The following is a 23,758-nucleotide window of genomic DNA, read 5'->3' as shown; positions in this document are numbered from 1 at the left end:
TATTTTTTGGTATTTGAAGCCATTGTCAGGTCTTTGCCAAATTTACACAGTACTTAATAAACCACCTTTATTTGCACCCTTTAAAAAGCATTTTTTTTTAATATGAGCATTTAAAGAAGACTTTGAAGGCCCCAATTAGGTAATCAAATTCAATTGTTCGCTCATTATAGAAATCCACATAAAAGCATCGCTGACAGATGACTCTTAATATCTGCTTGACTCATCGCTTGAAGGGAAAGTAGCCCATTTTCTAGATAATTGAACCAGGGCTGAATGGAATCATATTACTAACAATTAATTTAAAACTTCCTATACATTTATATATGAAAACAGACACCCAAAGAACCAGAACCCTCTGGACAGAATCCTTTGCAAGGGTGGGAATGTTGAAGGTTTGTGCAAACCTGAAAGCAGAAGTCATTTTATATATTTTATTCTATTATTTTTTAGTCATTTTATAGAAATAATTTCTGGATCTTAAGACGAACGCCCTTCAAGGCAGACCCAGAACCATACAATAGGAATAGGTCCTTGGCCGTTCGGCTAGACTGATGGGAGCTGTGGTTGCAGAAAGTTGCAGCCTTGCCAATTGGAGAAAGTTTCATTTTAACTTTAAGTGGAGGGGAGGGGGAGAGAGATCCGTCGGACTTTGGGGAGCTTGCTAAGATGAAAAGGCGGATTGCAAACGTTTCCTCCTCAAAGAAACAAACCTTTTTCTCCCCCCCTTTCCCTACACAAAACTTTGTCTCCCAGCAACTGAAAGGCAGCGTCACTTCCTCCTCCCCCACCCAGCAAGCAAGCCTGCTAGGCCCGGAGCTGCTCCATTCAGGGCCAGCTGTGCTTGCTGGCGGCCGGGGAGGAGAAGAGGCCGTCCGCGAGGGCCACGTGGGGCCGCCGCTGCCGGGGAAACTCCACTGGCCGAGGAGGCTGGAGCTATGCAGCATGGCCGCGGCGGCGCTGGCCGAGGCGGTTTCTAGCAGCGGCGGGAGCCTGGACGGCAGCGGGGGCTCCGGCGGCAGCAGCAACAGCAACAACAACAGCAGCCGGCACGAGAAGAGTCTGGGGCTCCTCACCACCAAGTTTGTATCGCTGCTGCAGGAAGCCAAGGACGGCGTGCTCGACCTGAAGGCGGTGAGCTGGGGTGGGGGAGGCTGGAAAGGGAAATAAGGCGGGGGGTGTCTCAGAGATCAAGTGGGAAAACCTCCCCTCCCTGGTCTTTCCTGCCCTGGTGGTGGAGCAGCAGCTGCTTCCTTACCTGGGTTCTGCAAGGAAAAAGAACTGGAAATAGTTCGGGGAAGGGTAACAAAGTGTGTTTACAAAACTGCCCGTTCCCCCATCACTCTTAACAACAAAGGTTTAAAAAAAAAACAACCAAGCAAGCATAGGTCCTGCATAGTTATCACACCCGTATCACCAAATGCACCAGAAAGAACGTGTTCAGGTTAGAGTTGGTGGCCACTTTTCTCCATCGTGTCTATTTTATTTTTAGAAACAGCCTTGTACAGTGGGTTGGGGAGGAGGCTTCCTGATTTACACGTGTATTAAACTCACATTACCATTTTTGAGGCAAAGCCACCCTTTTCTTCTCAAGAGCTCAATTTTTTTTTTTTCAAAGTCCCTTCCTTCCTTTAATCCCTTTTCACTTATGCAAACAAACCTGAGAGGTTGGGTTAGCCTTCGATAAAGTTTCTGGCCATAAAGCATAGAATACTTTTCTATAGGCTGAGCAGAGATTTACATTTAGGCCTTTCTCCCATCTATAAATCACTCTTCTCCATTCTATATGTGGTGAATTAAGATGCTAATGCTACACTTCTCTGAAAGCTTGTGTCCATATTCAAGATAAATATGGTATGAGATGTAAAGGTTGTTATGCTATTAATTCTCCCTGGGTAAGCAGTGGAACAATGGATGTTCCTTTGTTCCTGAGAAAATCTGCAGGTAGGATTACGGCCTAAACATTTGTGGCTTTATCAAGAAATAAGTTTGGGTGAATGCAGCAGAATTTATTTTCAAATTAAAGTAATCCATTTCTGCTTGGTAAAGTAGATTTATCTAGTGTTAAAGAGTGAAATTATTTTCAGGGTACAAGCCAGGCACCAACTAGCATTGACCAACTAGCTTAGTCTTGATTACATCCTGTCTAAGGCAGAAATGAATCACCTGCTTTTTAAATCAGGATTGCTGAAAACTGACATTCACCATTTTGAATTGGAGTACTGCAAAATAGTTTTCTAAATAGGTATGTTATAGTTAAAGATCACTCCAAAAGATCAAGATCACTCCAAAGATCACTCCACTCCACCCCATCCCAATTTCATTAAAACCCTGACCTTTTCTCCAGCCTTAATTGTAAGTGTGAGTCTGGCCATCAAAATGTCCATTGTTATTCAAGGGTAGGCCTAGACACTTGCTTAATGGTAGATCATTTTTAAATGCTAGTGAAGTTCTCTATGTGTTAACACTGCTTTCTTTTTTTCCTTCTTCCGTTCAATCATGCCCAATTTTCAGACACTACTTGGACAAGTTCCTGTAATTTTATTGGCAAAACTTCAGAAGTAGTTTGCCATTGCCTCCTTCCTAGGGCTGAAAAAAAAAATGACCAGTCCAATGTCACTTGGGCTTTGTGCCCAAGTTTGGACTAGAATGCATAGTCTCCTGGTTTCTAACTTGATGCCTTAATCACTACACCAAATTAACTGTCAGTTACACATGATATAAAACAAGTTGAACCTCAGATCAGTTTCTAATCAGACAAATGATTTAGATAAATGATTTAGATAGATGGATGGATATAGTCAAGTGTTGACTTCTGGCAAGGGCTGGGACTAGATGTTGCAATTTTCTAGGCAGGATTTTTAGAAGTGATTGCCATTATCATCTTCCTGGGATTAAGAGAGAGTGACTGGCTTAAAGTTACGCAGTTGGTTTCTAGTTTGGTGTCAATATCTACATCACACTGATTCTCATTTTATATATGTTAGGTACACTAAACCTGCTGGAATCTAAAATAATCTTTTACTATTTATTTTGGTTAAAAAAATGAAATATTACGCCATTAATTGAAGGAGCAAAAAAGATACGTTTCATCCAGTAAGTCATTAAAATAGTATTAAAGTAAAATCTACTTTCCTTTTATTGAGAAAAGATAGGCAGCCTGCTCTTCCAAGGGTTTACATTGGATCTATGCCAATATAAAAATTGGCTTAAATCTTAGGCTGCTAATCACTGTTGACTACTATTTGCAGACTGAACTTCATTCTCTTTCTGCCTTGCTTTTAGCAGAACTTTAGCAGAAGTAAAGTACCATGTGGCTAAGAATACCTGTAACGATAGCATTTGAATTATGTGGTTTCATATTTTTTTTTGCCCGTAAGGTACATAATACTCATGTGGGATTGAGCTGATGAAATTCATATTCTTTTAAAATTTGGCAAAATAACAAGTGGAAATCCATGGTAAAATTTACATTTCCCTAAAAAGTATATTGGAAATGAAGTTACCTGTCTTTGCAATAATGACTTGCCATTTTCCGTTCTTTTCCAACCTTTTTCTTAGATGAAAATGATACATTATTCTTCTGAGTCCTCTTCAAGAGGGTTCCACCATCTTTTTTGACTCTTCTGCTCCCTCTCACCCACTAGACTCACGCATGGCTAACTCCAAAAGAATTCCTTTCCACGTGGGGAGTTCCATAGGCATGTTTTCAGGAGGTCACTTGTATAGGCATTTTGTTTGATTGCCACTGTTCCACAAGCAGGGAGGGTGGTCTGAGGCCTCTAATTGTGCATCTGTCTCCTTGGAAGGTTGTGATTAATATTCCCTAGGAGGCTTGTACAAATGCACTGCAGCTGCCTAATGAACCTCTCTTTTTGCCCTTCATTTCCATGCATTGTTCTTTTTTCTCCCTTCTTCCCAGGCTGCTGATACATTGGCTGTACGGCAGAAAAGGCGGATCTATGACATCACCAATGTTTTGGAAGGGATAGATCTAATTGAAAAAAAGTCAAAAAATAGCATCCAGTGGAAGTAAGAGAAGCAGTTTATGTATACTTTTATATGCACGCTAAAATTTGAAGGGTAACTTTCTTCCATGAATGTAATTAATGTATGAATTTTAAGGGGACTTGAATTTATTTTATATATTTTATTTATTGGGAGACTTTCAAGCTATACTTTACAGACAAACTCAAGCAGTTTAAAGAGTTTACAATAGAAACTTTTACTTTATCTTGTAAAACCATAACAATATGTAAATATCCTGACCAATTAGGATAAAAGACTCAACAATGAAGATTAACCAAAGTCTTATGAATCAGTATGGACTTCTGGTGATTTTAAAGCCTACAAGACTGGACATCCACCATAAGTCACCTCAAACCATGAGATGGGCAAGAAGTAAATTATGATTATTTTTCGGAGTATAAGACGCTCCGGACTATAAGACTCACCTACCTTTTTTGATGAGGAAAACAAGAAAAAGAAATCTGCCTCTGCCTCCCAGCAATTTTGCCTCCTTACAACAAAAAAGCCTGCTTTACTTTCATTTTTGTTTTCAACATAGCTGGATTAGCACAAGAAAAAATCTGCTCCCAGCAATTTATCTCCTTGCAGCAGAGGCAGATCCAAGGGACAATCAACTTGTGCTAATTATAATTAGGCTTTGCTGAAGCTGAAATGGGCTGTTTCTTCTTGCTGCTTGCTGCAAGGAGGTAAATTGCTGGGAGGCAGAGACCAATGGGTGGGGGCCAGTGGGTGGGCAAGGCTACATTCGGTATATAAGACGCACTCAAATTTTCACACCCTTTTGGTGGGGGAAAGGTGTGTCTTATACTCTGAAAAATACAGTATATCCAGATAAAAATAAATTAATGAACAGAGAAAGAATCTATAAAAATAGAGGATGTTCTATTTCACCTTTCCACAATGCAAATTGCTTGCCAATAAAGCACATTAAATTGGCATTCCTGATCTTACTATTCAGTTCTCAATATCTATCAGCGATTAACAATTTGTGTATTTTTGGCAGGCATATTTCAGATAGTAGGAAACATCAGCAACAATAGGACATATGTTTTGTGCCAATACCGATTCCCCCCCCCCATCTCGTTTAGTAGGAATTGGGTAATAGAAATTTTTCAGTTTTAGGACACATGCTCAGAATATAATATGTGAAAATAGTTTCTTTCAAATATTTTATTAAGGAGTGTTCCTTAGAGCAGTGTTAAACTCTTTGTCTCTCATGCTAAAATCAGATGAAAAACACTATTTTACCATTCTTTCTATCACTTCGGCTGGAAAGGGAAACTGGCAAAACTTTTTTCACTTTCAGACCCAGCTGAACAGTTTGAAAGACTGAAAATCTGCTGCTTTTTGTCTACTTATTGTCACTTCGTAACATTAACTTTTTTCTTTTAAGAGGTGTAGGGGCTGGTTGTAATACAAAGGAGGTCATCGAGAGACTGAGATATCTTGAAGCAGAAATTGAAGAGCTAGAAATAAAAGAAAAGGAACTGGATCAGCAGAAACTGTGGTTACAACAAAGTATCAAAAATGTTAAGGAAGATTCCATCAATAAACGATATCCTTTGATATGCAGTATAATTTGTTAGAGTAGGAAAAGCCTTCCCCTGGGTCCTTTTGTACCTTTAACACTGATTCTAGAGACTAAAGATCTGGACATCCTGGACAAAGGAACTGGAATAGCATATCCTGGTTTACAAGAAGATTTCTGTTCCTGTTGCATTGCCTGTATATTAATTTCACACTTGTTGTCTCCACATCCCAGGTTTTGTTAGTCTAGAGCAGAAGTCTTCAAACTTGGCAACTTCAAGCAGTGGACTTCAACTCCCAGAATTCTCCAGCCAGCATAGCTCTGGTCTATTTATTTTATTTTATTTATTTGATTTTTATACCGCCCTTCTCCCGAAGGACTCAGGGTGGTGTACAGGCAAAAATAAAACAGATAATACAATGTACAATTTAAAATGTAATTAAAAAACTTATTTTAAAATTAGCCTGAGAAGTAAAAATATACAATAAACTAAAAACCCCATTTAAAATTAATTAATAAAAGTTTAAAATTAATAAAATTCAATTTAAGCCAGCCCCGCGCGAATGAAAAGATGTGTCTTCAGTTCGCGACGGAATGTCCGAAGGTCAGGTATTTGGCGTAAACCCGGGGGAAGCTCGTTCCAGAGTGTGGGAGCCCCCACAGAGTCTAGAGCAGTGGTTCTCAACCTTTTCTTCACTATGGAGTCCCTTTAAATACCTTTTGTGGCCATGGCCCCAAGACTTAACTCAAGATCTAAATCATAACATTTCTTCAAGCCTTTGCGAGTCACATAGTGGCCCCCCCAGGGGTCTGCGGACTACAGGTTGAGAACCACTGGTCTAGAGTTTCTTTAGGATATTTGGCATTGCACTGAATTTGAAATGGCTTATAGAATTTTTTTTCCAGAGTTATAAAACTACAGAATGGCACATTGGCTTGAGACTTAGTTCCCTGTTAAAAAGTCATCACATTCAGTCTGGTAGTTCTCAAAATCGTATTAAAATGAAAGAAACCATTTCATTATTTTTGAATGATGCAATTTCATTCATGGGTGATGAATGCCACACAATATTTGAACTACTTGTTATTCCTCTTTTAAAATCTCATCAACTATATGTAATCAATTTGTTTTGAACAATTCCTTGACAAGACCCACTTTTTCATATATCACTCATGAAGACATTTGTGACTGCTTCAGTGGTAAGAGAAAAGATTTAAGTCTGCTTGCGAATTGTTTCCTACGTGAGATACACAGGGTGTGTGATTAGTGTTAATTTAAGCATATAGCAGTTGTTTTTCAGAGATCTTGCCTCAAGAAATCCTCAGGAGCCTTTTATCTAATAACAGATCTGCTATTCACAGTGCAGTATGCTATCAATTTGTACTGTAATATATAATCTGCTCTGTATCCTTAATTTCTTTTCAGACAGTAGATCACAATAGGATTTCTGTTGAAAAATTAGAGCAATAGGAAACCCCACCCAGATGGGACAGTAAATGAAACTTGAAGAACACACAGAAAAGTAAAATGGCCAATGTAGAATCAAATAGGACTGTCTTCTCATTAAAGCATGACTTGGGGTTTCCAGAGCTGCTGCCATGTCTTATTTGCCATGTGCATTAAAACATGGAGTTTCAGACTGAACTGAGATTGAATTGAGTGAATGCATATAAAAATATAAACAAATGCGTTCAATTAAGATTTGACTGTCCATAAACAGGAGATACACTACTAGCAATTCAAGCACCTTCTGGTACACAGTTAGAAGTTCCTGTGCCACATGTGGTATGTAGAAATAACCATTTTGATTTAATTGGTGAAACGGAATTTGTCCATTGCACACGGCTTATAATTTAAAATTATTATCTTTTGTATCAGTTTTATAAAGTTGGACTACTATTGGTTAGTATCACAAATTGTTTTAAAATATGCAGTGTTCAGTAATTCAATTATCCATTTAAAAATGATTGCAAATGATGTAATGATTATTTAAATTGCAGCTTGGTGATGTGGTGAAGATAATGATTCAATTGAATAGTATTTGTCTATTAATCAACTTCAGTTTAAAGCCTATGTACTGCTGAAGAAGTGATATATGAGTGACTACATTGCACTTAACTATAAAATGTTAAAATGTTATATCATTCCAAAGCATATGTTTAGCTGGTGGCTCCTTCTGTGATTAGCCACAGAATTCACTGTATTTCTGATGTTTAATGTCCATAAATTACCACGTTTCATTTCCATAGAATATCAAAGAGGAATACCATTGTTATATTATTCTAATTTTGAGAGGAATTTGGATATGGTAGTACAAATACTCCCTTTAAAAAAAACACAACTGTTTCTGAATTCTCAGTTGCATACCAGCTAAGCTTGTATTTTTCAGTTGGTCTAAGATAATTGACTTAGGATAAATTTTTAAAAATCAATAAATTTTCTGGAATCCTGCTCCTTACTCAAAATAAATTCCATATCTGCATTCGTTGCCAGAGAATTCTCTTTTTGCCTTCCTGTGAAAATATTAGATATGCATCGATAAATTTAAAATACTTTCATTATTGAAGAATTTTGCTTTGTGCTTGTGCATTTTACTTGCTTGCAATATTTCATTCCGTTAAACTGCTAAATAAATAAATGTTGTGTAAAGATAATTTTATAAAAAATGCCAATTCCATATTGAACAAAATGAGGTGTTTACGAAAGAAAGAAAGCATGTTAGCAAACTGATTCCCTACTGTTGCAGTTCAAAATGTTCATTTATAATTTTGACTGGAATCAGTTTTGACTGGCTATTGATTAGTACTTCTGTTTTCATATAAAGCATATTAAGACTTACATTTTACTTTACCGCTCTCTCCAAAGGGACAAAAGAAATACCAGATCAATTTAAAGAGCAGTCTGGGACCTATCCATGTATTGCTCATTAACAAAGAGTCCAGTTCTTCCAAACCGGTTGTTTTCCCAGTACCTCCACCAGATGATCTCCTGCAGACTGCAGTTCCACTGACTTCCCCTAAACCAAACGCAGATCCCCAGAGATTACAAGAGCCTTCAGACCTTAATCAGAAGCAATCCCTTCCACAGACTCCAGTGACAGATATACCAACAGGTGGGTATAGCAACTTTTCCTTCTCAGAAATTTGCCCAGAAAACTTGATACCGTGAATTTAAAACCTATTTATTCCGTCTAGCTGGACTGGCTTGATTTTAAAATTTTTAATCTGCTTTTATGGGTTTTAAATTTTGTAAATTTTTATAGGGTGTTACTGTATTTTAAAATTTTTGGCCAATCGAATAAGTTTTTTAAGGGGTTGTTCTTAATATTATATGTATTGTTTTCTTTGTTATTTTATTCTGGCTGTGCCTGAGTCCTTCGGGAGAAGGGCGGTATACAAATTAAATTATTATTATTATTATTATTATTATTATTATTATTATTATTATTATTATTATTATTATTATTATTATTATTATTATTATTATACCATTGTTATTTAGATTTTTTTGAACTGCTTTCTCAAGGGATGTGTTTGTATCCTGTATAATTTTTCAGACTAACTAGCTTATTTACAGACTAGATTTCTGAAATTTATATGTGTCCTATCTAATTGAACAATTAGGACAATCATTTTGTAAAAATAATATATTTTCTAAAGAGAGAACTCTAAACCAAGCTAGTACTAGTAGAAAATATATTGTAATTCCCAGTGCTAGTGGAGCATGATGGTTTATGTGGTTAGGAAGCTGGGCTGATGATTGGCAGGCTTATATTTGAGACCTAGTTACTGTCAGGGGATGGGGTGAGCTCCCATCAATCACTCCAGCTCCTGCTGACCCAGCAGTTCAAAACTGGGCTACTGTTGAGTAGATAATAGGTACTACTTCAGTGGGCAGCTTAACAGGGTCTCAATGGTTTTCTCATTATAAAAACAGTATTGTCAGTCACCTCAGGCTGTAAATCAAAATTTTTTAATCATGTTTGAGTGCAAGAATATTTTCATACACGAGGAAGTTTAAGCATAGTATTCTATTTGATCTGCACTGAAATTAAATGAGGCTATTCCTAACTATCCATGGCTTTGCCTTATATTTTATTTTATTTATTTATTTATTTTTTATTTTATTTGCATTTATATCTCGCCCTTCTCCAAAGACTCAGGGCGGCTTTCACTATGTCAGGCAATAGTCTTCATCCATTTTGTATACTATATACAAAGTCAACTTATTGCCCCCCAACAATCTGGGTCCTCATTTTACCTACCTTATAAAGGATGGAAGGCTGAGTCAACCTTGGGCCTGGTGGGACTTGAACCTGCAATATTGCAAGCAGTTGCTGTTAATAACAGGCTGCATTAGCCTGTTGAGCCACCAGAGGCCCAAGCTGAGATACTAATTTCCAACTTTAGAATTAATGACCTTAAACCAGTCTTTCAAATTTGTTTTAAAATTCCAACTTGTTCTGAACAAAATGTGAAAAATAGCTAACTAGAAACATAATTTGATTGTTATCCATTATCAAGAAAACAACAAAGTGGGTCTGTATAAATAAAAAGTTTGAGTAGTGAGTATGTTCTCTGCCTTAACTTACTTATAAAACAATAAAGGTGGGAAACAAACAACATTTTGTACTACTAGGTTATGCGATTAGCTAACTAGTTACTTATGTACTAGCTGGTGTGAAAAAAATGCATAATTGTGTCTTATGCTGATACTAGTAATTATGAGGTGGCATAGATCACAAAAATATATATGAAAATTTAAACAACATTCCACATCTTGCAAAAATGCCAAATTTGGCGGGATTTTAGTTTTTGACTGAAATAATATGGGAACATGCTGAAATCTTGCAGGATTTCATAAACTCTTGAAATATTATTTTATTGGATTGTTGTACATCTTCCAGAATCTCTTTCCATGAGATGAGCAGCCAGATAGATTAATAAAATAAATAGAGGTTGTCAACCTGTGCTCTTTTTCAATATTTGTTTATTGCACTGAACTATCATGTTGTATTTTAACCTGAAAAATTTCCGCTATTCTAGATATCACTTTACAAGGAAGCCCAGCTCCTGAAACACTGTGTGCCAGTATTCCAGATTCTGAGTTGTATGATAGCCTTGTAACTGAAACCACGCCTAGCTCAACAATCCTCTCTTCTTCCTTCCTTCCACTGGATGTCAATAGTATTCTAAAGTCGAACACATTTGACATAGCAAAGATGGATGAACCTGGAGGTAAAGATCATCTTACATTTATTTATTTGATTTTTTTTAATCCTGCCTTTATTGTTTATAAATAACTCAAGGCGGCAAACATACCTAATATTCCTTCCTCCTCCTATTTCCTCCCACAACATTTGAAATAGGTTGGGCTGAAAAAGAGTGACTAACCCAAGATCACTCAGCTAGTTTTCATGCCTAAAATGACACTAGAATGCTTGTCTCCTGGTTTCTAGTCTGGTGCCTTAATCACTAAATCAAACTAAATCAATCAAATCATTTAATGTTAATTGGAAAGTATCCATAAATCCTAAACTTGAAAGCAATTGTAATTTTCTTGTTTGGTAAAAAGGCTTAGCTGCTTTATTTTAAAAAAATAAATTAGAAGTCTTATAATTGATTTTACTTCTGGGGTCAAGCCTTCATCTGTAGCTAATTTATAATCACTGCATATGGAACTGAGCCAAAAGTCCATGGGTGACTAGACATAGGATAATTTAGCCAATTTCTTGCATCTATAGTGAATAATATAATTACTGAAGGATAATTCTTACTGCCAATATCTGCTTGACCAGCTTTTCCTTTATGACACTACAGAGATACGCAGATTAGCTAACAGCTATTATAGTGGTCCAGATACAATACGCAAATGCTTGCCCTCTTCCTGGAAGCAATAAAATGGAAGAACTTCTGTTCATTTCAGCAACATCCTGCTTTCCGTTTCTCTCCAAATCTTTAATTATGCTTCATAGATAAATATTTGGAAAGGGAGGTACAGAGAAAGAGAAGATTGTGGCCAAGATTGAGACCTTCCTATTTTAGGTTATTCCTGTTTCTAGGCGGATATAGCATGAAGAGAATACAGTATTCTAAATAATCTTAATACCATTTGTTGGGATAAAAGGTGACATTTAAAAAAATTATACCACTTGTACATGTTATGGCCACAATTTTTGAAAACATAGGATTATAAGGATTGTCAATATCTCTGATATTTTTGATATAGTACTTCTCAAACTGTGTGTGCTTTATGAAAATGATCTAAAGCAGTTTTTGATTGTCTCCTTGTGATGCTTCTGGTTGCTGGCCAAGGGCTTAGTTTTTCGTAGTGTGCTCTTCATAACTGCCATGTGGTTAGATTTTTTTTTTATCCTGATCCTTGTAACTTGAGATCACAGTATTGGGTGTGGCACAGCTTTGTGTTCATTTCACCAAGAGCAGCTTACATGAAATATTAGAAGTCCAAAAGAAAGTTTTGAAGAAATTAATTGAAGCTAGATACTGTACTTTATTTTACTAAAAATAGATCATAATCTTGTAACTTTCTTTGATTCATTAGCTAAATTCATATCCCATATGCTGAGGCAGGTTATCTTTTTGAAGGTGAAAAATACTTTGTGGAGATTTGAAGGTTAGTTTGCTTAATGAAGTGTGTGTGTGTGTGTTAGATTTGTCAGGCTCAATATACTATTTTATGTTTTCACTTCTTTGGCATTACAGTAGAAATTAGGGGAGGTTAAATGAGATATTTTGATTTTTCTTAGGCATTTTGGTTTACCATTTTTGCATATGCATTGTTGTGATTTTCCCTTTGTCAACAGGTGTTATTAACAGTGATATCATTGATGAACTAATGTCCTCTGATGGTAAGTTTCTTATAAAATTTGATGTAAAGATGTAAAATTACACTTTACAAATTTGCATAAGTGTTAGTTCATGATTCCATTTTTTGATGGATATGCATCAGTAAAAATCAGAATTTTATTCATTGGTGTAAAAAGATTTGGACACTGAATTTTCCATTTAACTAGTGGCATCTATATTTATTACTTCCATTAAAAATAATGTCCTGACATTTGCGAGAAAGCACCTATAGTCCAACCAACCTGCTGTAGGTCATTAACAGGGTGTGAATTAGTAGCACACTTCTCAGCAGTAGACATAGAAATACTATGCTGAAGGCAATTAGTAGCCATTGTGCCTAGATCCATAAAGACTTAAATTATCTCTTTTAAAACCACCTCAGCAGGTTCCTCCTGGAGCAAACCCCTGCTCCATCTAGTCCAGCAGTCTTTTCTCACAGTGGTCAATTAACTGTAAATGGAAGCCCACTAGTCTTTCATCAGAAGGCTTTCAGAGGCAATCACACTTCCATCAAGCCTAATAGCCTCTGATCTGCATGACTTTCATGAATTAGCCCAATCTTTTTTGAAGCCAGCCAGTACTGTAGCCAGCACATCTTCAAACCATTTATCACTTTGACAGTACATCCAGTGCAGTACCACTTGCATGTTGAGTATGTGTGACTAAAGTTACAAGCAAAACAATACTTGTGCAAAGCTAGTATTTATTTTTAAAACATTATTTACACTTCAAATAAATCTGAATCTGAGGCGTAGGATGTTCCACCTTAGGCCTTTTCCCTGCCTTGTCATACTTACCTGTTTTGAAGATTGACTTCCTAAAAGAGCACCTAGTCAATGCAATGTGAAGCCTTCCTGCAGAAGCTGCCTTACATCATTCTGGAAACTATCGCCATTCTTGCAATTTCTCTAAAGGGTGTGATTGTCTTTTCAAGGCAGGGGGAAGGCCCAATGCTATAGGACCTAGCGGGATGGCAAGCAGGCCTGTGGGGATCCAGCTGGGTGAGAAGCTGTGCATGGGGTGCCTCAGAAGCTGGAGAAGGCACCAAGAAGCCCAGCATAGGCATGTGGGGGGAAGATGCAATGGGCTCCTGGAACTTTCCTGGGCCCCCACCCACATTCTGCTTAACATCTGCAGTGGGGAGAGCCAGGATTGTAATTGTTGAGCAAGGCAATTACATGGGTGCCTTGCTTAACAGCCACAACTCACAATTCCAGGCTCAATCATCGTTGTGAGTTGAGGACTACCGATAGTAGATTTTTACTACTTTACTGTTTTACCAGTGAAAACAGGAGGCAAGCAACTTTGCCCAGTTTCTTCCTTCTTTTATAGTCCTTGGAACCAGTTTTCTCCCTTTTCAAGGCAAGCTTCCAATTTTTTTCCAGCTTTTTTTCCCCAGATTCATCCTTCCAGCCTTCAGAGGTGGGTAAAATGGGGACCCAGATTGTTGGAGGCAATATACTGACTCTGTAAACCACTTAGAGAGGGCTGTAAAGGACTGAAGTGATATAAAGTCTAAGTGCTATTGCTATACTCATTTTATTTTTTAAATACCAAGCTGTATTTTGGAGGAGGGTGAAAATGAAAACAGCTGTTACTTTAACACAGTCAAAATCCAAGCCAAAATTTTCATATTGCCCAAATTTAAACAGTAATTCCATGTTCTGGGGCAAACTAAAGTAAGAGATTTACTAACCTCTGGCACTCGTTCAAACAGAGTAATTCAGTTCAAAGTTAAAGTACATTTTTTTGTTTCTTTTCCTATTATTTTTCTACCCATTATGTAAAATTTTGAATAAGTCAGAAATTTATTCTACTGCAAAGAAATGTAATTATATTTAATGTGTAAAATCCTTTTATTTTACATTTTTAATCTCAGAGAAAATTTATCAATAACAATAGACAGTAGTGATTTAAGTGTTTAAAACACAATTTTACTTTAAATTTCAGCTAGTAAGTATAGACCAATGTCCCAAATCCAGCTCTGTTGATAAATAATTTGGCTCTTAGCTATGCATGGACTCTAAAGGAATGCATTTTTTTTTTGAAAAAAAAATATCTTGGAATATTTTCTCAATTGCTAGACCACTGCCACTTTGAGGAGAATTAGTTTTCCAATCCATTATATAAAATACATAGTGTAAGCCGCCCTGAGTCTTCGGAGAAGGGCGGGGTATAAATGCAAATTTAAAAAAATCAAAAAAAAATCCAGGTGTTCCTTCCAACATTATTGTATACACTTAGGCAAATAGATTTCCAGTGTTGAAAGCTATGCGTTCCATTCTGTATCTGAAATGAGAAAAAAAAAGACAAAAACCATTTTGTATAAAGATAGTCAAATCTTGTTCTTACTATTACTTGAAAGGTTATGCATAAAAACCATATTTTAAAATAACAGATAAAAACCAGTGAAAAGTTAGAAAGCCAAGAATTTCTTAATGCTTTGTATTATGAAGCTTTTGGTTGGAAGTTAATATGAAATAACTGAAAATCCCTGTCACAGAGAAATAAGCAAGACCTTTGGAGGTCTTGCCAAACTTCAGCCTCATCCTTTACTTTTTACTTGTTCTTTAAATTCTGCCTATAGATAATACTGTCTTAATAATTTAGCATATCTATTTCATTAGATACTTGGTAGTACAAGTATCTAATGTACATGTAGATGTACAAGTACAACTGCATTGTAAAGGTCTTTATTTACTGTGAAGAATCATTTGTTTTGTCTGAATTTAAATTAAAAAACTAGAATTGAAACAACTCAAGAGCAGTATTTATTAACCACAGGAAATTATGCTTTTTAACTATGCTTTTTTTAAAAAATTGAGTATTTTTAAGAAAAGGAAAAGATACACAAAAGGGAAGTTAAGAAACAATGCATTTGATAGTAGAATAATATACCAGTGATAAACAGCTTATACTAGTTTTTCTTTAAGTATAATCTTATATATTAATTTAATATTTTTCTACCACTGACATTCCCATTATTGTTTAGCAATGATTATATCTGCTTTCTGTATCCAGAATGTCATATTGTATTTAATTTGTTTAGTTTCTGAGTCATTTCTCACCATTTATAAATAAGGCAAATTCTTTGAATTTTGTGGGGTTCTTTTAAGTCAGCCAAGTCTGTGAACTCTGTTTCATTACTTGTTACATTAGCTTGATAGAATGCATATGAACAACATAAGTATTCCAGGAGCTAGTGGCATAAGATCTTCCAAATTGTAGAAAGATTAAGAGTAAGATTTGTATTTTAAAACCTGGGACTAGATAATGGAACTATATAATATTAGTGGTGCTGGGACCTGAAAGGAGAAGGGGAGTACTCCACTTGCACTCACACATATCAGCGAAGTAATATAATGATGCTTACTGTGCCTGAATATTAACCAAGCATAACTTAAGATACTGTCTTACAGTTTTTCCTCTGCTACGGCTGTCTCCAACACCTGGAGATGACTACAGCTTCAACCTGGATGATAATGAAGGAGTCTGTGATCTCTTCGATGTTCAGATCTTGAACTACTAGATTTGATGCAACCAGATTTCCTTATCTACCTCCTAACTATGTAATACAGTAGATGCAGTTTTATAATTTGAGTATTTAAAATAATGAATGCAAAACTCCATGACTGACCAATGCTGGGCATACATTTTTTTTAAACTGTTAATTGTGAACAATTTCTAAATGTAATGCAATGCAGAGTTGATACTCAAAGAACTGTTAGAGTATCTCAGTACAATTACTTATATGCCTATTTTTTTCATTTATTTTTTTAGGAAGCAGAATTCTTAATTCTACTTCTGCTTCCATTAGAGCTAGCAAATCTGGTCTCTTAGGAACTTCCTATAATCATTATGAAGTTTTGGCCATGTTTCAAACTTCCACTGCCATTTGTAAAGTAAAGGACGGTTTCTTAGGTTATTTCTCTCCCAGTTCCCTCGGGTGAACCCCAAAAACATTCTGTGGAGTGCCTTCTTTATTAGCACTTTAAATGTCTTTTTTTCTTTTATTTCTCACATTCCTAGATTAAGGAAAGCACTATTTGTAGTACATATTAAAGAACACCAATACTTGTATATTAACAAGATTTTTTAAAAATAAAAATTATACAAAAGATTGCTTGTGACATACCAAAAGATGTAGTTTTCTCATCGCAATATTGTTTTGTGCTACAACTGAGAAAGTAAGTTCGCAGCAGCATCCACGTTAACTGGTTTGTCTTCCTGAGAATTTGGAATCTGAAGGGAAACACATGCACCTTGAAATGTTCCGAGTACTAAAGATTCCATTAGCTAATACGGGTTTTTCTTAGAGATACAATCGTCAAAACATTTAAGATATTTCAGAAGAAGAAACTTGGGCTTTTTAGGCTGCTTCTACTCAGACTGCAGAAATCCATGCGGTAGGTTTTTTTTTTAATGTCTGCCTTCATTACCAATTGATGGGAGTTGGGTGGCGAAACATTACAGTTTGCAAAAATACGTTTTAAAATACTTCTACAGCAAAATAGACTGTGTGAATATTATAAGAAGAGCAACAGACAATCTTTGTGGTTAGGAAAATTTGTTTATCAACCTAAGGGTTACAGAATATTTCAGAATGCTTTCCTTCCCCTGCCTAAATAATAATGGAGATGACTTGTTCTGAGGTGCAACATATACATTTTAGCAAGGCTGTGGACAAAACCAGAGAGACAAGATGTAATCTATCAAGACCTCAATGTCCCAGGAACAATACGATTGGTCAAATTTCCAATTTCTAGAAATTAGAAAGCTCAAAAAATATTACACAAATTGCTCCCTATCCACTTGACTCTCAGACATAGGATCAGGAAGTGTGTGAAGATTCACAGAATGTCTCCAAAAGGTAAGATATTTGGTTTGAAAAAACATTTTATTTTGGGAGTAGGGGGAAATGAAGGCAAGAAACATCACTCCTTTCTGCCACTTTTGCTGTGTTGACTATTTTTATCAGAAAGGATCAGTCATGTGTTTAAACAGCCAACCTTTGGTTAAATCATCCGTCCTTCCCTCAAAAAAAATATACACAGATCAGAATTTGTTTCCATATGAACAAACTTACCTGAAGTTTCTTAGAAGAATCTGATGGAACAGTTTTGGACAACTGTTTAACATTTTTCTGTATTTCTGTAAATGCCTTATCTATCTTGTGAACTTTTTCATTATTCACTATATTTATCTTGGGGGGAAAAAAACAATTTGACCTTTTTTATATCAAGACGAAACTGAAGCACAAAAATACAAGTACTTTAATGAATCTGTTTAATCTTCATTAACTTACAATAAATCATTGCAAAGGTTTTGGACAGAAAGAAGCAAATCATCAAGATAAGCATTCCCAGAATATTTTTAATTGTTTTCATTAGCAGAAACAGTTAAATATTTGATCTTTAAAACATAGAGTCCTAAGTAGCCAAAGGAATTAATAAATCAAATCCATAATACTTTTGCCACACATGCTACGGTGTGACCACTGAAATCCAAAATATGCATTTCCACATTGCATAGGTATATTGACTTCTGATAAACTGACTCCACAATTGCTCCTCTAAACATTAACTAGGACTCTGAATATTAGTTGCAGGAAAACTGATTAGTTTTAGGAACTGACTGATTTTTAGGAAAGACTTTTATTGACCAATTAAACTTGTATTAACTGCCAATATGAAAAAGAAGCAATCTGAGGAAACTGATCATTTACAAAAGGCTTAAAAGAATGGAGGGAAAATAGGATTGTACTTGCTGGTCATAATCCTGAGTTCAGTATATTTAATAAAATGGAATTTTAAATGTGTAGACACTTTAGCACAATTATAAATATTTCATAATAGGAATTCCTAATTGCATATACCAAACCTATGCATCTTCCCAATGTCCTTTCTCTAGTCAAAGCCCCTCAACTAAAACTAAAGTGCCGTATGATTTTCTACCATTAGGAATTTGGAAACAGGTAAGTCTTAAAGTATGCAGATTACAATTAAGCTATCAAAAAAAAAACCCTAAACTACTCTAAAACCTTTGTCCAACTGCCAATGTGTTTCAACTCCATCTTCATAATAAATTTAGCTGCCAAATTTGTTTAATCCTGTCCTGTACTGATGTTCCTTTAAAAATGAATCCTGTTAAGATCCATTCAAAATGCTCACAATATTTAGTTGAACGTTCTATTTCAATAGTTGCTAAGCAAAGCAGAACATGTTAATTAGCACATTTCTTGCTTGGACTGGTATTGAGAAATATATTGTATCTGGCAGTAAACATGAGTTTGGCCTCTTGGCAGTCATAATATGAGAGAGGATTTATTTCTACCTACCTTGTAATTCCCAACAGTGAACAACCTTGAGTTAATCCCCTATTCTGATATTTGGAGGTGCAAACTTCCACCTTCTATCCATGGTCTCAAATATTTCTGTCATGTCTCCCTTGCATTTTTTCTAAACTAAAATTGTCAAGCTGTTGTAATACTTCATTTTCTGTGATGTTACACCTATTGATAATTTAGGCTGCTTATTCTGTAGGTTCTCTGCATGTTCTCCAACTCATATTGTTTAACAAATGTGACAAGAACACAGCACAATTTTTCAAATGCTGATTGAGTTGGATGGCCTTATAAACTGCATCAATAAATATAGCATAGTTTTGTATACAACTGTTGGCAATGCTCTTATCAATTAGTTTGGCTAAGAAATCTCAACACAAAAAGTGTTTTTTTCCAACTACTATCAGGTCCAACATTATAGCAACCTTATTAATCACACATAAAGTTCCACTCTAGAGAAAGCATGGAGAATGTATTTTATTCACTTTTGGAGCATTCCCATAGCTGGTGTTCTTTATGCATAGGGTTTCAATTGACAGAATTCCTACAAAAAACATTCCACCAAGGAAAGTGACTTTATATAGATTTAGGCCTGGGAACAAAGCTTGTATAGTTGGATATCCAAAGTTATTTTTTTTAACTCTACAATTTAATATGTACAATGGAGGCACAGATTTTTTTAACGTATCAGAATTATCTAGTACATACCTTTTTTATTTTTTCCTTTTTTTCATGTTTTATTTATATAACATTCAATTTTCATCAAACTGTATATTCTGGGTGCAATTATGTTTAGATAATTATATTTATACATCTTCATTATATTTAGTCATCACTATATTAATAATATAACATAATATAATAATCTCAATATTTAACTTTTAACATCATCTTCTTTAACAACTCTCCTCTATACCATTTCTTCCCTTTTTATCTCCTCCTTTCTAACTTCTGTTTCTGTTATCTAGCCATTGATAAAATGTGTCCCATATCAAAAAATACTCAGTAACAGAGTTGGAAGGGACCTTGGAGGTCACGCAGGAGACCTATACTAGGGATTCGAACCGCTGACTTTTCTGATCGACAAGCTCATTCAGCCACTCTTTATCCTTAATAGCATACATTAATCTATCCATTTCTGCACAATCTAATATTTTTTAAATTACCTTCCCTTCAGACAGGATCTCATCGGTTTTCCATTGTTGCACAAATACAAATCTAGTTGCTGTTAATATATGCAGAATCAAATATGCAGTCTTTACCATATTTTTCTGGTAGAATGTACATACCTTTTTTAGATTGGTTGCCACTGGTTTTGCTTTACTTTTAGCCTTTAGTATTTTTTTATTGGCTATATGGAATACATTGGCCTGTTTCAATCCTTTTACCTTATTCTTGCCCATGACCTAAAGTAAGTAAATATTTTAAAATTTTGTAATAATTAGTCAAACACTCAAGTTAATGATTTAAATAATACCTATTTCACTAGTTGGAAAGATTATCATTTCTGGTATATTCCTTATTGAATGAATTATCGAAGGGTGCATTTTCAGAACAAGACTTCTTCCATCAACTGCTTCTTGTGATCTACCTTTTTATTACAAATATATTATCTATTATCTACTTTTATTGCAAATATATTATCTACATCTCTATTTCTGCATGATGAGGTTCCTTTTTTCTAGCTCTGGGCAATGTGCTAGAGCAGTGATGGTTAACCATGTGTATGGCGGCCAGCTGCTCTTTCGGGTTCCGGTGCACATGCGCATGACAGAACCTGGAACAGCAGCTGGTAATGGTGTGTGTGCCCACAGAGAGGGCTCTGTGTGTCATCTCTGGCATGCGTGCCATAGGTTCACCATCATGGTGCTAGACCTTCTATCATCTTTAATAATGCTGATATTAACTATATTCACTAACATAACTAAAGAGACTTCCTAAATTAATTAATTGTAAGAAAAAATAAAACCTGCAGGAAAGAAAACAGATGGGCTATATGGGCAGAGCATTCTATAATATTGATACCATTGCACCTTTTAAGTCATTTGGGCACATGACTGACATTCCTCTATATTCATGGCATATTTTCCAATGACTAGTTAAACAGTGAATAGTCATTTTTGTTGATGTTCCATCTACCAATAACAATCATGTCTGTGTTTCTCTCCACCAGAAGTGTGTGTGTGTGTGTGTGTGTGTGTGACTTTAAAAAGTAATTCAGAATCAGCATAAAGTGGGTGGTTAGGGCTTATCCATCCCTACCCTTCTTTGACCCTTGTTTAGCCCCCTTCTGTGGCTGTGGGAGGAGCACAAAGGTTTAAAAATAACATAGACATGGGAATATACAAAGTAAGGTAGTCTCATTTCTGCAAAGCTGCTATACTTCGCTGACAACAGATGGCAAAGTTAATCTAGCATCTTATCAGCCTTCTGGATAGTAGAGTTGACCAGAAGAGGTAACTCTCACTCTTCCTGCTGACTGGCTTTAGCAACAGCGCTGGGGCAACTCACAAGTATCGTGAAGGATTCCGGTGAAATGAGAGACATAACAGGCCATAACATAAAGTGTACAGATTCACCATGGGTTGGAAGGCACATTTTTCAAGAGCTGACACCTAACCTAACCTAATCTAAATTAAATGTCATTGAACAGGCCTATTTATTTATATAGCTGCTCATATTTATTTAAAACGTGTCAACCATAAAACAATATAAAACAGAACAACAAGAGCTGGAGTGGACCTTGGAGGTCTTCTAGTCCAACCCCCTGCTTAGGCAGGAAACCCTATACCATTTCAGACAAATGGCTGTCCAACCTCTTCTTAAAAACTACAACTTCTAGAGGCAAGTCGTTCCACTGATTCATTGTTCTAATGAATCATATTCATATAAATATTTATTCATATAAAAAACCAGCAGCAATGAAAATTAAAAAACCTGGGCGGGTAGGAGCTGTTATTAGCCGTGCTGGCCCCAGTCCGACCTTAGCATCTTCTGGGTAGTCAACCAATGCTGCAACGCTGCCATAGAACTCAATTTACGATTTAGCAAACTCACTTTTTAGTCTGTCCGCGGAGAAAGGGAGCGAGAAAAACCCCAAGCCGGGGAGGGGGGGGAGCGACAATGTTCAAATGCGGTTCCCCCTTAGACTTCAACTCTTCTTCGCAACCACAAGACGCCATCCGGAAGCCGGTCCACGTGGTGGCGAAGCTCCGCCTCTTTGGACTCGGCCAAGAGATGGTGCTCCGTCATTCGAGCGCGACGGGTAGTTCTCCTCTCCCCCCTCCCCCTCCCCCTGTTGTTGAACTTCTTCGGGGTTCCCTTGTCCCACTTCAGCGGGACGGGGTGACGTAGTTCTCGGCCCCGATAGCTAGTGAGGGAAAGGACGCGGGTGTTGTTGGAGGACCTGCCCGCCGTATCCATTTGGCCTCGCAGGCGCTTCGTTTTGAATAAGGCTCCAGAGCTGGGGTCTCCAACCTTGGTCCCTTTAAGACTTGTGGACTTCAACTCCCAGAGTTCCTCAGCCAGCTTTGCTGGCTGAGGGACTCTGGGAGTTGAAGTCCACAAGTCTTAAAGGGACCAAGGTTGGAGACCCCTGCTCAGAGGTCTTCAGACTTGGCAGCTTTAAGACTTCTGGACTTCAACTCCCAGAATTCTCCAGCCGGCATAGCATAGCATAGAATTCCAGGAGTTGAAGTCCACAAGTCTTAAAGCTGCCAAATTTGAAGACCTCTAGAATAAGCCCAGCTGGTAGAGACAGCTGGAGCAGGTGGCACAATCAGAATCCTGCTTTATCATGTCGGAGAGAAGTTGATAGCTGTCCAGAGTATGGGAGCTCCACAACAACCATAAGGGTTCATGCTGGCCTACCAGCGCAATAATTGGCCCAATCCCGTTCCCACTTTCAGTGTCTACCAGCCTTCCAGTTGCAGAGAAATTTGGAATCCTGAAACCAGACAACCTGAATCACTGTCACCGTGACCGCCAAGCAGAGGATGCTGTTGCTAGAAGAGGATCACTTGGAGCCAAATTCGCTGCCGTTGTTGCCAACTGGCTGAAAGTTAACACCAGCTCTGCTTCCACCACGACTACTGAATTGTCATCTGATTGGCAACATCCCCAGTCCAGCACTAAGTAGCTAAGCACTAAGGGTCATGTATGAGAGATGGGGCTGCTATACAAATTGAAGATAATAAATTGAATAGAGTTGAAAAGTGTGGCCAAACTGGACTGTTGCTGGATGGGCCTGGCGGGCCATTTTGTCTCCTCTGGCTCCTGAGTTATCACCATCTGTTGAGCCCACCTTCCTTCTAAGACAGAAAACTGGATGTTTTCATCTGCTGTAATCATCATGAGGCTCTGCGACACCAGTCCGTTAAAGGGATATGAGGAGCTTCCAAACTTTTCTCAACTATTGCAACACTCATAGAACATGTACAATATTCTTCACCAGTAATCTCTTGTGCTCAACACTTTCAAACAGTCTGTGTATGTGTTTTTGTATGTAAGTTTATCAACCTTATGACCTTCCTGTGAGTTCTCTGTGGGCATATGGTTAATTATTGCAGAATAGGTCACCAACTTTATTTGTTACTACCATACTCTAGTACTGCCTTACAAAAATGAGATAAAATCTTCCTGCAAAGCCCACATTATTGCTTTTTGATGATACAGCATTGCAATTAAAATTATATCTTGTATGAATATCAGTCATGCTACTTTAATATAGAGCTGACAAGCTGTTCTTGTTAAAATATATGCTTGACAAATAGCAAATTGAATAAGGACTATTATGCAGTAATATTTGGTAATCTCAGTACAGTAGTTGTTTTGAATAAGATGGCTTTAAAATCTGTGTTCACATCGCAAGATCCGTAAAGGAGAATATTTGTAGCACAGGGTTGAAATAAGGGGTTCTTGGTGCTCTGTGAGCTTGGTTGTTTTCTTGCAGATAGTTCATTTACCGAAACTAGGTACAGTAACATCATCAGAGC

At 36.8% G+C, this 23,758-nt stretch overlaps 3 protein-coding genes across 3 annotated transcripts in view; 2 read left to right on the top strand and 1 right to left on the bottom strand.

Annotated features, from left to right (window-relative positions):
- Positions 1 to 23,758, top strand: part of CA13 (carbonic anhydrase 13) — a 214,396-nt gene that overhangs the window by 169,694 nt on the left and 20,944 nt on the right. The window lies entirely within an intron of this gene.
- Positions 774 to 16,543, top strand: E2F5 (E2F transcription factor 5). Its single transcript, XM_058178840.1, has 9 exons — positions 774 to 1,131; positions 3,920 to 4,029; positions 5,420 to 5,581; positions 6,711 to 6,754; positions 7,276 to 7,340; positions 8,421 to 8,667; positions 10,601 to 10,792; positions 12,379 to 12,423; positions 15,841 to 16,543. The coding sequence occupies exons 1-9, from the start codon at positions 943 to 945 to the stop codon at positions 15,948 to 15,950; spliced, it is 1,164 nt and encodes a 387-aa protein (XP_058034823.1). The 5' UTR covers positions 774 to 942; the 3' UTR covers positions 15,951 to 16,543.
- Positions 13,384 to 21,981, bottom strand: RBIS (ribosomal biogenesis factor). Its single transcript, XM_058178845.1, has 5 exons — positions 21,822 to 21,981; positions 20,054 to 20,170; positions 17,508 to 17,624; positions 16,557 to 16,663; positions 13,384 to 14,710 (listed from the first exon to the last, which is right to left on the bottom strand). The coding sequence occupies exons 2-4, from the start codon at positions 20,165 to 20,167 to the stop codon at positions 16,595 to 16,597; spliced, it is 300 nt and encodes a 99-aa protein (XP_058034828.1). The 5' UTR covers positions 20,168 to 20,170; positions 21,822 to 21,981; the 3' UTR covers positions 13,384 to 14,710; positions 16,557 to 16,594.

The sequence above is a fragment of the Ahaetulla prasina genome, chromosome 3, assembly GCF_028640845.1.
Source record: "Ahaetulla prasina isolate Xishuangbanna chromosome 3, ASM2864084v1, whole genome shotgun sequence".
In the NCBI taxonomy this organism is placed as follows: domain Eukaryota; kingdom Metazoa; phylum Chordata; class Lepidosauria; order Squamata; family Colubridae; genus Ahaetulla; species Ahaetulla prasina.
The sequence above is the reverse complement of the archived record's forward strand: the minus strand, read 5'-3'. Positions and strand labels throughout refer to the sequence as shown.

Coding starts and splice junctions, on each gene's coding strand:
- E2F5 (XM_058178840.1), top strand. CDS start 943: ATGGCCGCGGCGGCGCTGGCCGAGGCGGTTTCTAGCAGCGGCGGGAGC. Junction 1,132..3,919: donor GCGTGCTCGACCTGAAGGCG/GTGAGCTGGGGT, acceptor CCTTCTTCCCAG/GCTGCTGATACATTGGCTGT. Junction 7,341..8,420: donor AAGTTCCTGTGCCACATGTG/GTATGTAGAAAT, acceptor CTCTCTCCAAAG/GGACAAAAGAAATACCAGAT.
- RBIS (XM_058178845.1), bottom strand. CDS start 20,167: ATGGGCAAGAATAAGGTAAAAGGATTGAAACAGGCCAATGTATTCCAT. Junction 17,625..20,053: donor TGGCAACCAATCTAAAAAAG/GTATGTACATTC, acceptor TTTCCCCCCAAG/ATAAATATAGTGAATAATGA. Junction 16,664..17,507: donor ATTCTTCTAAGAAACTTCAG/GTAAGTTTGTTC, acceptor GTTTCCCTTCAG/ATTCCAAATTCTCAGGAAGA.